This window comes from Anolis sagrei, chromosome 2 (assembly GCF_037176765.1).
Source record: "Anolis sagrei isolate rAnoSag1 chromosome 2, rAnoSag1.mat, whole genome shotgun sequence".
NCBI classification, from domain to species: domain Eukaryota; kingdom Metazoa; phylum Chordata; class Lepidosauria; order Squamata; family Dactyloidae; genus Anolis; species Anolis sagrei.
This window is the reverse complement of record NC_090022.1, coordinates 62,557,963-62,572,177: the sequence shown is the minus strand read 5'-3', so window position 1 is coordinate 62,572,177 and position 14,215 is coordinate 62,557,963. Positions and strand designations below refer to the sequence as shown.

Here is a 14,215-nt window from a genome sequence, read left to right as displayed (position 1 = left end):
AAAGAGTTCTGAGTTGTTTTAACTAAACTGTATTTAATAATGTTTATCTTTTAAAAAAATTAAACTTCAGTTTTGAATTGTTTTTATACTGTGAATAATGTAATTCTGTGTTATGCTCCCCTATTGTTTTGAATTGTATTGTTCTTTTAAATTGTGAGTTAGTTGGAGACCCAATTATGGGGGGAAGCTATATACAAATAAATATAACAACAACAAATCTTGCAATTATATGAACGTAATTATACTAAAACTGTTCTTGTTCTCCCCCTCCCCCCAATCGCTTTTTTCCTTTTATGCCCTTTTCCCCATGAGTCAATGAATATCTTGCCATGTTTTATTGACAAGATATCAGCTTAAGAGTTGTTTCATTGTAGAGGAGGGTATAAATCCTATCATATAATAACATCCCATATGTTTTTTTAAATAATTACACTAATGCTGTTTAACTTTTATAGTGACCTTTCCTATGTTGTCATCCATTGTGCACTTATGTTTTACTCCTGCCTTTCAATTAATTTTCTAACTTGTTGGGTTATAATTAATTAACAAGTTCTTGCACAGTATGTGTCAAATGCCATAGCATATAGTTGCATTCATAAATAATTTATTTAACAGTAGTAAGCACCTGTTACAACGGCATTTGTTTTGGTTTTTAATTACTTTTAACTTGGATATAAGTGCAAAGTACCCATTTCTAAGGCTCACATTAGGCCACGTTTTGCCTTGATTTCGATTCTCCTTCCAGTGAGATATCCATTGTTCTTGGTGTATTATTGCCATCAAAATTATTTTCCGCAGAATCTTGGTTTGTTTCATTTGCTTTCTGAAAAAAGTCCAGTAATTTTTGGCAAAGAGATTCATTAGAAATTCCACTGGATAAAGAATGTCCCGGACATTCTGCTTTAAATGCTTCAAGAATCTCATTGGCACTTGCAATTAATTCATCAGTATTAGAGACAATGTAATTGGTGATATGAATACCTTTCGTCAAGTCTGTAAAATATTGCCTAGTACAAATATAATAATCTTTCATGTCTTGGAGTAAATAATTTTCTTCTACAAGTTTCTCTATCTTGCTTCTTAGTATTTTATACTCTTGTAAAAAATGCACCGAATTGGAATGCTGTTCCAAAAGAGTTTTCATTTGATGATAAAGGTGTTTGGGCGTTTGAAGTTCATTTGCCATTAGCTGCAGCTTTTCTACTTTTGTAGAATAGTCTTTGCTTAATTTTGCTTTCAGTTCAGCCATTCTCCATTGGATCCCTTTCAGTAGGCTAGTCCCAACACTTTCGATCATATCTTTGCTATCAGCAGTGGTGTATGTAAGTTCATTGATAACCTTGTCAATTTCCTGTGGAAGTGTGACATAGAATTGTTTAGTAATATCCAGGATACTACTGAGAACAGTTTAAAGGAACATTCTTGCCCTAGATCAGGCCTGCAAAACCTGTGGCCCTCCAGGTGTTTTGGACTTCAGACCCCAGAATTCCTGGCCCTTAAACAAACTGATTAAGGCTTTGGGAAGTTGGAGGGTCACCGGTTGTGCAGATCTGCCTGATAAGCTTGCTACTCAAAGCAATTATTGGTAAAAAAAAAATGTTGAGCATAACTATGCTATTAAAGGAACTCTGATACTGGAAAAATATTACCAGAGTCTTCTCTGAAATCTTTGAGTGACTATTACTCTGCTGCTAATGAAAAGGAAATATGCTGTTCTTCAATGAAAATTTCATGTTAGCTCAGAGAGATATGAAATTAGTATCTTTAGTTGTCCACTTCCAACAGGGACTTTGTATGTTCTACACATGGGTTACAGCTATATAGAAAAGAGCTAAGGGAATGGTATATGTAAAATGAAAATGTTTTCATGCATAAATCACTTGAGGAGAGCTTGTGGGAGGATATCCACCATGAAACCAGTTAATATTAGTAAACCCATAAGTGTCTGCTCTTTTCCTTACAGTAGGAAGAAGCACTCTGCTACATCCCAAGAAGAAACTAGACCAGGGGTCCTCAAACTTAAAGCAGAGGGCCAGTTCACGGTACCGAAAACCATTGGGGCGGGGGGAACTATACTTCGGGGGGAAATGAACCAATTCCTATGCATAGTGCAAACATCTTATTTGTAGTACAAAAATGTGGAAGAACAATACAATATTTTAAATGAAGAACAACTGTAACCAACAAAAACTTTCCAGTATTTCAAGGGAAAGTGTGGCCCTGTTTTTGGCTGAGGAGATAGTCAAGTTAATTATAGGATTGTGCCTTCAAGTCATTTCAGACTTATGGTGACCCTAAATGTAAAGTTTAGGGCAGGGCCCAGTTTAGTGACCGTGGGGGGGGGGGGGGGCTCATCCAGCCCATGGGCCTTTGTTTGGGGACCCCTGCTCTTGACTAATGGTGACTGGGACAGTGAAGCAGGGAAGGTGGAGATACCTCTGACACTATACCCTTCATCTTCAGAAAGAGATGTTGGTATAACATCCTCACCTCAACTCTCATCTTGGAATCTTTAAGCTTCTTTCAGCTGTTCAGTTGTACCTTAGCATGGTGAGTAATGGCTTCCATGTCAGTGTGGTGGTAAATCAACTTGTATTTTTAGTCAGAACTTTAATACTACTACTGCTACTACTACTACTACTTCTACTACTACTACTAATAATAATAATAAAAATAACAATAATATGCTTTAGTTATATTCCGCTCTATCTCCCCAAGTGGATTACAGGTACATATATGGCAGACATTCAATGCAGTTATACAACTGCCATGGACAGACAGTACATAAACAGGCAAAGCTTCCCTCTTTTCATCTCCAGCATCCAATTATGCACGACTCGGCCATGGGGAAGTGCCATTGTTTTATTTTCCACACCAAGGAACCTGTCATCCATGGATGCCTTTCCTGGTCAGATTTTTGCTGGCATGTTTTTTTCAGGGTGCCTTTTACCTCCCCACCAAAGCGGTACCTATTTATCTACTTATATTGTTGTTTTAGAACTGCTAGGTTTCACTTTTCTAGAAGCAGAACTGCCTTAAGATAAAGTATCATACTTCTCTGCCTCTTCCAGCATCATTCCTGAACTATTCTATTAAGTGCTGGTAGGATGCTCTTGAATGATTCAGAATATTCCAGTTCTCAACAAAAGGGACAGAGCTTTAGAATTATAGCCCTGATGAGGACAGGCAGATTTATGAAATGTGCTCCCCAGAACCTGGCCTGTGGTGTTTCGACTGTATAACAATGTTTCCAAAGTGGTCTTTCAGGTGTTTTGAACCTCAATTCCCAGAATCACTTATCATTGGCCAACAGCTTCTGGGAGTTGAAGTCCAAAACACCTGGAGGACTACTAGGAATCACTGGTGTAGAATATAAACTACGACTCAGTTTTACAAGTGAGATCAAGGTGCTGCTGGTAGATGTTCTGCAAATACAAAGAGAAATACAAAATCTCTCTTTATCATAGTTAAGAGGAAAATGCAGCAAGAAAATACAAACCAAAGAACAACTGTACCCTAGACTTAAATAATGATTCTGTTTCTCCTATCATCCCTTAGAAGGATAAAGAGAGTTACAGATCTATGTAAGAGTATACTCAACAAATTAAATTAACAAATTCTTCTTCATGGTCCTCTGCTTCAAACAAATGTATTGCTTGCACCAGCGTGAGTGCTTCATCATAATGCTTCTAGGAATCTTACATAAGTATTTGGGAGTTGCCCATATATCATTCCAACACACTTCCCACCTAAACCCTTAGTTTCTTTCTGTCCACTGCAGCAGCAGCACCAGCATCTTAGTAACACTTCAGATCTCTATTCTCTTAACAGTTAGGATTTCTAATAAATTAAATCTTTCTGTTGTCCCTCACTTTTGGTATTGGCTCCCTTATCTTTCTGGCTTGTCTTCAGACTGATTGATAATAATTTTGCCTCATGTTTTTCAAACTTGGTCTTCATCTAAACTAGTATTTTTTTAATGTAATGAGTGTGCCAGTAAAATGTCTGAAAAAGACAGTCACTCTCAGCACTTGCTGTCTCCAGATTCATTTACTGCTTCCCGTTTTCAACTTAGAATGTGGTTTTTTAATTTATACTTTTATTGACTTTGGATTATTTTGAACTTGCATTGTTTTGATATATTATTAGCCACCTTGAGTCTCATATCCGGAGAAAGGAGGGATATAAATGAATAAAATCATTCTTTTATATATTCATCTTTTAATTTTTTTTATTTAAAACATTTATACCCCATCCTTTTCAACCTCCTCGGAGGGACTCAGAATGGCTTCCAAATAGGCAACAATTCAGTGCCAAACATAATATAAAACACATAATAAATACATCCATACAATCTAATTTTCTGTTTGTATTATTAAAAACATTTCATTGTATGACACTTTGTGGGTTTTTTTCTTCAAAAATTTAAATGCTATTTATTTTATTTTATTACCCTATTTATACCTCACCTTTTTCAACCTTGTAGGGGACTCCAGGCAGCTTACATATATAGACAACAATTTGATGCCATGTAAACATACATAGTTTGTATGCAATACTAAATTATGAAATTTTGACATTAATAGTACATATCAAAGTAGAGATACACTAGAGAAATGTGTTTTATGAAAACTGTAGGAAATCAGGATTGTAATAAGGTAAGATGGCTCTATGTGTTGTACATTCTGTAAGACTTTCTTCTTAACCTTTCTAAATGATTGTGGCTGTTCCTCTAACCATGCTAAAATTAATTAATTAATCTGGAGCCTGTGATGAGGAATAACTCAGAAGTATCAAATATGTGACCTTTAGGAAAATAACATGTAGCATAATCTAAAATGAACCTATTACTCAGGCATGAGGCATAAAGATGATTAAACTGTTCGTTTCTTGTTGACATACTGCAGAATGATTGCTTATTCAAATATAATGTTATGTTTTTGTTAATACTTTAGAAGTGAAGGAGTCAAACCCTCTCATACTGTACCTTCCTTGCTTGTTCAGCACGCTCAGAGTGTTCAGACACCCAGTCTAAATCTTTGGTTAATCTTTCTTTCCTCTCTGCATAGACCTCAGATATTTTAGCTACATTGTGGGCCTCATGGTCTCCAAAAAGCTTGCAGATGGCACAAATTGGTTTATCATCCGTTAGACACATCTAAGTAAGAGCGAAATATATATCACATTGGTATCTAGTAAAATTTAGATTTGACAGCAATTCCTAAATACCTAAAGCATGGGCTTAAGGAGCTGTGAGTTCTGACAGCTAAGGGTTTTTTTCCCCCTACACTATTTACAAAGCACTAATCTAGTGCTAATAACATGATATTCCTCCCCCTCATAATACACAGAAGGAGATTGGGCTTGCTGCAGGGAAGTAGCTGTTCAACATCCTTTAAAATAGTGATACATCATATGTTCCACAATCTGGATATGGGAGCATAGAAAAGTTCAATAACCAAAGTATTATTTTTCAGTGAATAGTGACTAAAAGATTGTACTTGCTGCAAAAGAAGTGAAGAGATAAATGTTGCCACAAAGGTGGATGAACATCTTGTCTTATGCCTGGGTGGTATAAGAGACCCTTGGTTTCTAAAATAATAAAATCATCATGCAATTGTGCGGGTCAAAGCAGGTGATATAAAATACAGTGCTTCCATAACATCTAAACACTAGCCATACTAACTATAGATGCACACTGGTGTTGAGATGGGGTGCATCCACATTGTAGAATTAATACAAATCAACACAATTTTAACTGCCATGTCTCAATGCTGTGGAATCATGAGAGTTGTAGTTTTACAAGGCCCTATATCTGCCAAAGTGTTGGTGCCTCAGCAAACTACCGCTCCAAGGATTTCATAGCACTGAACCATGGCAATTTAAGAGGTGTCAAACTGCATTAATTCTACAGTGTAGATGAAGCTTTAGTCCTCCAGTGCAACTCTGTGGTCAATTTCTGCTGTAGTTGTGTTTTAAATTCACATTTTCCCAGTTTTGTAGGAGTTCTGATCCCCTAATCTAGTGAATGTGGAGGGCTGACTGCATAGTGATGTCTCATATTGAGCCACAATATGAGGGAGGCTTGAAATACAGAGCAAGCATGCATTCTCCTTATAAATACTATATAGTTACTTTAGTAGTTAACTAACTAAACCGAAAAATAAAAGGAGTTCATACCAAATTCATACTTTCTCCATGTTCTTCACATATTTGAGACAATTGGTCTTGTTCTTTGGCATGCAGATTTTCCAGCTCATACTTAAATTTTTCCAGGATACTCTCCACCAGAATATTTCTTGGCAAGCCTCCAATTCCTCTCCCTCTCAAGTATATAATCTGAAAATGAAATAAAATCTTAAACTCTCCACAGGCTGCCTTCGTTTGTGCCTATTATCTTAAGACAGATGATGATGATGATCATAATGATAATGATAATGTATCGATGATTTTGAGAATATTGCTGTGCTACAAAGCCCTGGCCTTTGCTCCCTTGCTGTTTTTATTTCCCAATAATACCTCTATACTAAAGCTCTCCAGGCATTTCATGTTGGTGACACACTTTTTAGACATGCATTATTTTGTGACACAGTAATTCAGTGTTACTGGCAAATTGGGGGACAATCCAATTCCTTATAAGAGACAGATACATAAATTGTAAAAGTGAAACGTATGGGGATGTAACATATCTCATGAAAACCTTTCATTTATATGTTTTAAAATATATGATTTGGAAGATAATTGCATACATTTCCAAGATTTTTGTCATATATCATTACGTTTGTGTGGCACACATACACACTGCAGCTGACACAGTAGTGTCACAACACAGTTTGGAAAGCTGTGCTCTATACCCAGAGGCATTGTGTACATCAAATTGGCAGGCAGCAGAGAATTGTCTTGTAGAGTAGACTGCATTACAATAAGCCTGTGTATTCCAGGAGGGATCCTTCACATAATATGATTTTCATGTAATCTGGAACCCTGTTTTCTATGCAAAGATTTTTGAATGTCATAGAGTCAATCTGGAGGACCTAAACTGCCTAGACAAATGTTCTTTCTTTCCAGGCCTCCAAAATAATTCTTTGGTCAACTTCTGGTGGAATTTCTGTGGATATTGTCCATAAAATCCTACTGGAGGCCTAGAGACAACACTTCTCTAGGCAGTTTCTAGTTCTGTTGGAGTGATTCTATGGTATTCAAAGCTCTTTGCAAATGCATAAAACTATTTGCATAATAAGCACGCCAACTGCAGTTGAATAGGAAATGGTTTGGGTCATGAACTTAGAAGAAATTTATTTGATGGAAACAATTTATAGAGATGATGTGAGGAAATTGTCTTTCCTCCTGTGAAACTGATATTTGGTTGCAGAAGAAACCTGGAGGCTTGAAAAAGAATGGTTTTGTGTTTTGGAATCAGCTCCCAACTCTTGAGTTCAAGGTCTTGGAGTAAGTCAGTAGTTTTGCAAAATCAATAGTATAGCTTCTGTGAAATAGTCCCCGCCCCCCAAGCACTGGATGACAATTCCTACAATGGCCAACCATCTCAAAAGATTTGAAAATATTTGTAACATGTTGCTAGCTTCCAAAATGCAATGTTGGAATGGGATATAAATGTCTGAGTTTTTGTTAACTGGCATGTTTTGAAAATAAATTATATACTGAGGGTATGTCATATGTGTAGCAATTCCTTTTTATTATAATTTTATCTTTCAAGGATGCAAATTCTTGGTTTAATCATTGCATTAAATCATTGCATTGCACTCCATTAAATCATTGGAAAGGCAAATTCAGAAATAGTGGTAAATTCCGAAGTAGCATAATCGTGGCAACAAGTATGCCTATCACAAAAGTAATGGATATCATATTGCATCTTCACAGGAGTAGCTACTCTTAGTGAATTACAAGACAATGACGATAACTCCTTGCTTTGGTGTTCAAAGCCCTGCACAACCTAGCTTCTCCCATCTTTTAGCTTTTATTTATTACTTACCTCATGAAAATTTACATTCTAGGAATTCTAGGCTTCTTGTCGTCAAGGGTTTCCTCTTCCTTGGCTCAATTTTGCCCCTTTTCACTTGCTGCTCCCTATTCTTGGAATCGTCTCCCTGAACATTTGTGGTCTACTCATTCCCTTGTTATTTTTAAATCTCAATTTAGAATCCACTTGTTTTTCCAAAGCTTTTAGAATTTCAGCTTAATATTATCCTATAAACTTGTATATTTTACTTATGTGCATCTGTCAGTTTATATTATATTGTAGTTTTGTATTTTGTCTGGATAATTTGTTTTGGAATTGTAGTTTTAAATTTTATTCTTCCCTCCCTTGTGTGTGTGTGCAATGATGAGGATGATAATTGTATCCCATAAAACTTTACAGCAGTACCCATTTTGAAATGTTTTACTTGTAAAATGCCATACACATTGATAGTGTTGTAAAAATAAACAACATAAACAACATATTCTTGTTATTATCAACAATAAGCTGGGCAGATGAAATGTACCTTGCATCTTTTTTAAAGCAGTATTTTTCTTCCCTCAACTAGTATTATAATATCTCTATGAGAACTATGTTCTAGAATGCCTTTAAGTAGGTCACAATGGCTCCATAGCAACATAAATCAAGTTTCATTCTAGCTTTCTGAAGCAGGTACTAATAAATTCTGAACCAAAAGAAGCCATTTGTATACTGCATGAGTGTAAATTCAATGATCAAAATTTATTTTTACAAATTAGGCTATTATATAACAATTGCTGTTATATTAGACTTAGCCGAGCTCATTGTGCAGGTACATATAATTATTGTTTTAAAAACAAAATTAAAAATGAATGCAAATTACAATGATCACATAAGTTACAAAGATTAAAACTGAAGAGGGACCTCATCAATTGCTTTTTGTTGGGACAGTATAGTAATTTCAATAATATTTTAGATTTTATTAAAATGTAAAAGTTAAAATTGAAAAATGTTATTAGTGTACATGTGCTGTAGAAAAAAAAAACCTAGTTAAAATGTAGCTTTATTTTGTTCTCAAAGTTACCAGTATTTAAATAGTCTTAAAGGGTCTCTCAAACTTAGTTGCTGTATATCTGTGGTTCCCAACGTTTTTTTGACCAGAGACCACTCTCCAACATAAGTACCAAAGGGGTTACAAATCAGTTTTTGGACTACTTTAGATTTGGTTTGGGGTGCTGATTCAGAAAATTGCATTGGATAGACCACATCAGCTCTGGTTTCTGGTACAGAACATATGCCATGGTGAGCAATAGGGAAGGAGTAGCAGGCAGCGCAAAAGAAGCAGAAATAAAAATAAAGAAGGAGGAGGCTTGCGGACCAGATTTTCATACTCACGACCCATTTGTGGACTGCGGCCCACAGGTCAAGAACCGCTGCTCGCTCTCGCTCTCTCTTTACACACTCACACACAGACATCCCAGACTTCCAATTTGTTTTTCTGCAAAATCTGTATTAATGATTTGGGAGAGTTACATGGTCTCAGGACCGTGTCCTTTCCAGACAAAAATGGCATATCGTTGTTGGGTTTCATTCCTGGACTACACAATTCTCTTGTCATCCAGTCTCCAGTCCTCAATGAGATGCTAGAGTAGCGATAGGATTAGGCTGCTCCTACCCCACATTCCTATCCATGTTTACCAAAAGGGCTTTATCTTTATTCCTCCTATCCACTGTCCCCTCCCCCTTTGAAGATGTAGCAATGGAATCTCTGTGAGGGAACTTCCTTTCCAAAGGTATTTTTATTGCTCTGGGCTGGCCATGTGGCCTTTTCGCCACCATTGTTTCTTCTTCCTTTTACTTCCTTCCAGTGACAATGCACATTTTGCCTCTCTCTTTAGGCAAAATGTAGTTGCATAGATATTTTGACTTTTTACTCTTTTACTTCTTTAGAAGATGAGATTTAGTAAGCAATTAATTAGCTGCAATTAGCTCCAAGACCTTTTCGATCAAGAATGTATTTCGTTTACTTCAATAAATATTTTTGAAGCTGAAGTTCTGACTTTGCAATCCTATGCCATCCTGAGAATAGAAGCTTGTCCCAGCTTCACCACACTATAAGATTCTGCTGATTATGAAGTATACTTCTGGCACTCTTCTATATTTATGGTGGAGTCACCCCAATTGAGGGTTATTTTGAGCTTAACAGCTCAGATTCCCCAACAATTGTAATAGCCTGCTCGGTTCTATAAAAACCAGTTCTTGGAGTTTATTTATTAACAACTTAAAAGGGTTTTTTCAGCTATAGAGGGTGAATGTAAACACAGTTTTGGGACTACTTACTTTTCTGCACATGGGGCAGGAGAATTGTCCATTGACATGACTACAGTTCTGGCGAGCAAGGATTTTTTCCAGACATTTCTTGCAGAAGTTATGAGCACAGGTCAAGAACAGCACCGGAGGTGTGAACAACTCTAAACATATAGGACATGAAAGCACCTGCGCCAAAGCCTCCATAACATTGGTGTGGCCAAAAGATCAAGGCTGTTGTCCCAGCCTAGGATTCAAGCCTATGTTCTAGAATGGCTCTGAATGCCTCTAAATGGTATGTCATAGTAGCTCCATAGCAACATAATCCAAGTTCATTCTAACCTTTGCAATAAATTCCGAACCCAAAGCAACCATTTCTATATCAAATGTATGCAAATTCAACAATAAAAAATCATTCTGCTAATTGAGTTTCATAACGATCAGCCCAAATAATAGGTTGTATCTGGGCTTTGTCATACTTGGAGTAGATTATTGTTGTCATTTATTTATAGTCTATTATTTATACAGTTTTTAACAAATGATTTATTATTGTTAATTTGACGGTTCTCTACCCTCAAGACTTAATATCCAAAACCCAGCATATTAGTTGTTTATATCAACGTCTAATCTCAAGTATGATCAAGTTTGAATACATATATTGCATTTTATGATTAGATTTATAAACCAATGCTAAGTATTGGGAGTGGGACACTCCTGTAAAGAACTGCAAAAGCAATGTAGCTGAGGTTACCCTCAGCTTTATTTCTAACTAGGAACCTAACATGAGAAATGGTTAAAACAAAAGTAACTGACAACTAAGTATATGTCAGCAATGAAATTGTTGCTTACATGCTATCTTTGATTTACAACCAGAAAAATATGGAGATTCACTATATATAGATAATTTGCCCACTATGCTTTCTTTAAGGATAATTTTAGGATCAATCAAAATAAATTGAAAATATTCTGTCAGCCTTAAATGATTGTCACCCAGTGGCAGCTTTATGTTACGGCAGTGGTTCTCAATCTGTGGGTCCCCAGGTGTTTTGGCCTCCACCTCCCAGAAATCCCTGCCAGTTTACCAGCTGTTAGGATTTCTGGGAGTTGAAGGCCAAAACATCTGGGGACCCACAGGTTGACAACCACTGTGTTAGTGGGAAACACTTGCAACTTAGGGCTCAGAGAATCTGATTTTCACTCATTTCCCTTTAATAAATGCCAAACCCTCTCCCCACATCCCTTCCTCCAAAACAAAAAATTCATGAATTTGCAAAAACCTCAGGGAGTGTATGGCTTTCAGAGTTTTATTGGATGGGAGGGGATCTATCAAATTTGGTTGCCCTTTGTTGCAGAACTCTTCCCTAATACAAAGCCATCCTTGGGTACTACCAACATGAGTACTGATGGTCACAAAATTTGCAAATGGTAAGCACGATTTTAAAATAGGATCACCACCCAAATAATGTTTTAATAAATAATGCCTGCTATGATATCTAAACAAAAATGGATGTTTCCTTCAAAAGTATTTTCTCATTTGCATTTTCCTGTGTCTCACCATTGGGAGCAGTGCACTATGGCGAGCGTGGAAGACATTGTCCTATAGTTAGACAGTTACGAAGTATCAAGTGATTGGATACACTTTGGTCTGTCTAAATTATTTTAATTGTTCTTTATTAGTTCAAACTGGTTAATGATTTTACTTTATCTAGCCCTGAAATGGTATGATGTAGAGAATGACAGAAACATTTTAATTAGTAAAAACTAATAAGGTTTATGCAAGTTTAATTGAGCACATCATAGATGGATTTTTCTTCAGCCTTAAGAGAAATGAAAATCAGAGTATATATTCCCAGGGTACTTTGATGTGCCATTGGGCTGAGGTCAGTTTTATTTTAAAGACTCTGCTTCAAGGAGTTAATTTATATCCCTCTTTCTTATAAGTCTGTTTCCAGAGTTTCATTCACCCTGGGCAAGCTTCTCCTGGTGCCAACCAAGATGTGGTGGTTTACTAACGAGCTTTCATGATGAATAGGAGTAACCTTACCATGAAGTGGCAATGAACTGAGGATACAAGGAGGTACCTCTGACTTCTTTCTCCAGATGTCCACAATTGCTCAATTCCTAACCTCACAAGTGAGTAGAGAAAAGCAAGATATTGGCACTGCTGGGCAAAATGTTAACCTTAACTATTCAAATATATATTGTCGAAGGCTTTCATGGCTGGAATCACTCAGTTCTTGTGGGTTTTTTCGGGCTATATGGCCATGTTCTAGAGGCATTTCTCCTGACGTTTCGCCTGCATCTATGGCAGGCATCCTCAGAGAGTGAGGTCTGCTGGAGCTGGGAAAAGAGGGGTTTATATATCTGTGGAATGACCAGGGTGAGACAAAAGGCTTTTGTAAGTGGGCTAGGTGTGAATCTTTTCAATTGACCACCTTGATTAGCATACAATGGGCTGACTGTGCCTGGAGCAAACTCTTCTTGAAAGGTGATTAGATGTCCCTGCCTGTTTTTCTCTCTGCTGTTTTAATTTTAGATTTTTTTAATACTGGTAGCCAGACTTTGTTCATTTTCATGGTTTCTTCCTTTCTGTTGAAATTGTCCACATGTTTGTGGATTTCAATGGCTTCTCTGTGTAGTCTGACATGGTGGTTGTGAGAGTGGTCCAGCATTTTTGTGTTCTCAAATAAAATGCTGTGTCCAGGTTGGTTCATCAGGTGCTCTGCTATGGCTGATTTCTCTGGTTGGAGTAGTCTGCAGTGCCTTTCATGTTCCTGGATTCTTGTTTGGGCGCTGCGTTTGGTGGTCCCTATGTAGACTTGTCCACAGCTGCATGGTACACGGTAGACTCCTGCAGAGGTGAGAGGATCCCTCTTGTCCTTTGCTGAACGTAGACATCACGGCGCTGTTTCACCATTGCCTCACCACCAGCTATTTTCAGTGGGACAATGAATTCTACGAACAGAAAGATGGAGTAGCTATGGGGAGCCCTCTCAGCCCGGTCATAGCTAACTTCTACATGGAACAATTTGAAAAACAAGCTCTTGAAACAGCAACCAAAAAGCCCACTATATGGTTCAGATATGTGGATGACACTTTCACCATTTGGAGCCACGGAGAAGAAGAACTCAACAGGTTCCTGGAACATCTGAACAGCATCCACCCTAACATCCAGTTCACTATGGAAAAAGAAAAGGAAGGAAGACTGCCTTTTCTAGATGTCCTAGTCATCCGCAAACCGGATCAACAATTGGGTCACACCGTTTACAGAAAACCCACACACACAGATAGATATCTACATAAAAACTCCAACCATCACCCAAGTCAAAAAAGAAGCACCATTAAAGCCTTGGCAGACTGTGCAAAAAGAATCTGTGAACCCCACCTCCTCCAAGATGAACTGAACCACCTCAACTGGGCTCTACAGGCCAATGGATACTCCACCTCAGACATCAGAAGAGCTGCAAGACCAAGAACAAGCCACAAGAGTAAAGATGAAGATCCACCCAGAGGAAAAGTGTTCCTGCCATACATCAAGGGAACCACTGACCGCATAGGGAAGCTGATGAGGAAACACAACATACAAACAATCTACAAACCCACCAAGAAAATCCAACAAATGCTACGTTCAGCAAAGGACAAGAGGGATCCTCTCACCTCTGCAGGAGTCTACCGTGTACCATGCAGCTGTGGACAAGTCTACATAGGGACCACCAAACGCAGCGCCCAAACAAGAATCCAGGAACATGAAAGGCACTGCAGACTACTCCAACCAGAGAAATCAGCCATAGCAGAGCACCTGATGAACCAACCTGGACACAGCATTTTATTTGAGAACACAAAAATGCTGGACCACTCTCACAACCACCATGTCAGACTACACAGAGAAGCCATTGAAATCCACAAACATGTGGACAATTTCAACAGAAAGGAAGAAACCATGAAAATGAA

At 37.5% G+C, this 14,215-nt stretch overlaps 1 protein-coding gene across 1 annotated transcript; it reads right to left on the bottom strand.

The window, feature by feature from the left end:
* Positions 1-706: 706 nt before the first annotated feature.
* Positions 707-10,731, bottom strand: LOC137096177 (tripartite motif-containing protein 54-like). The gene is made up of 4 exons (XM_067464787.1): positions 10,298-10,731; positions 6,181-6,339; positions 4,988-5,158; positions 707-1,351 (listed from the first exon to the last, which is right to left on the bottom strand). The coding sequence occupies exons 1-4, from the start codon at positions 10,469-10,471 to the stop codon at positions 707-709; spliced, it is 1,149 nt and encodes a 382-aa protein (XP_067320888.1). The 5' UTR covers positions 10,472-10,731.
* Positions 10,732-14,215: the final 3,484 nt, after the last annotated feature.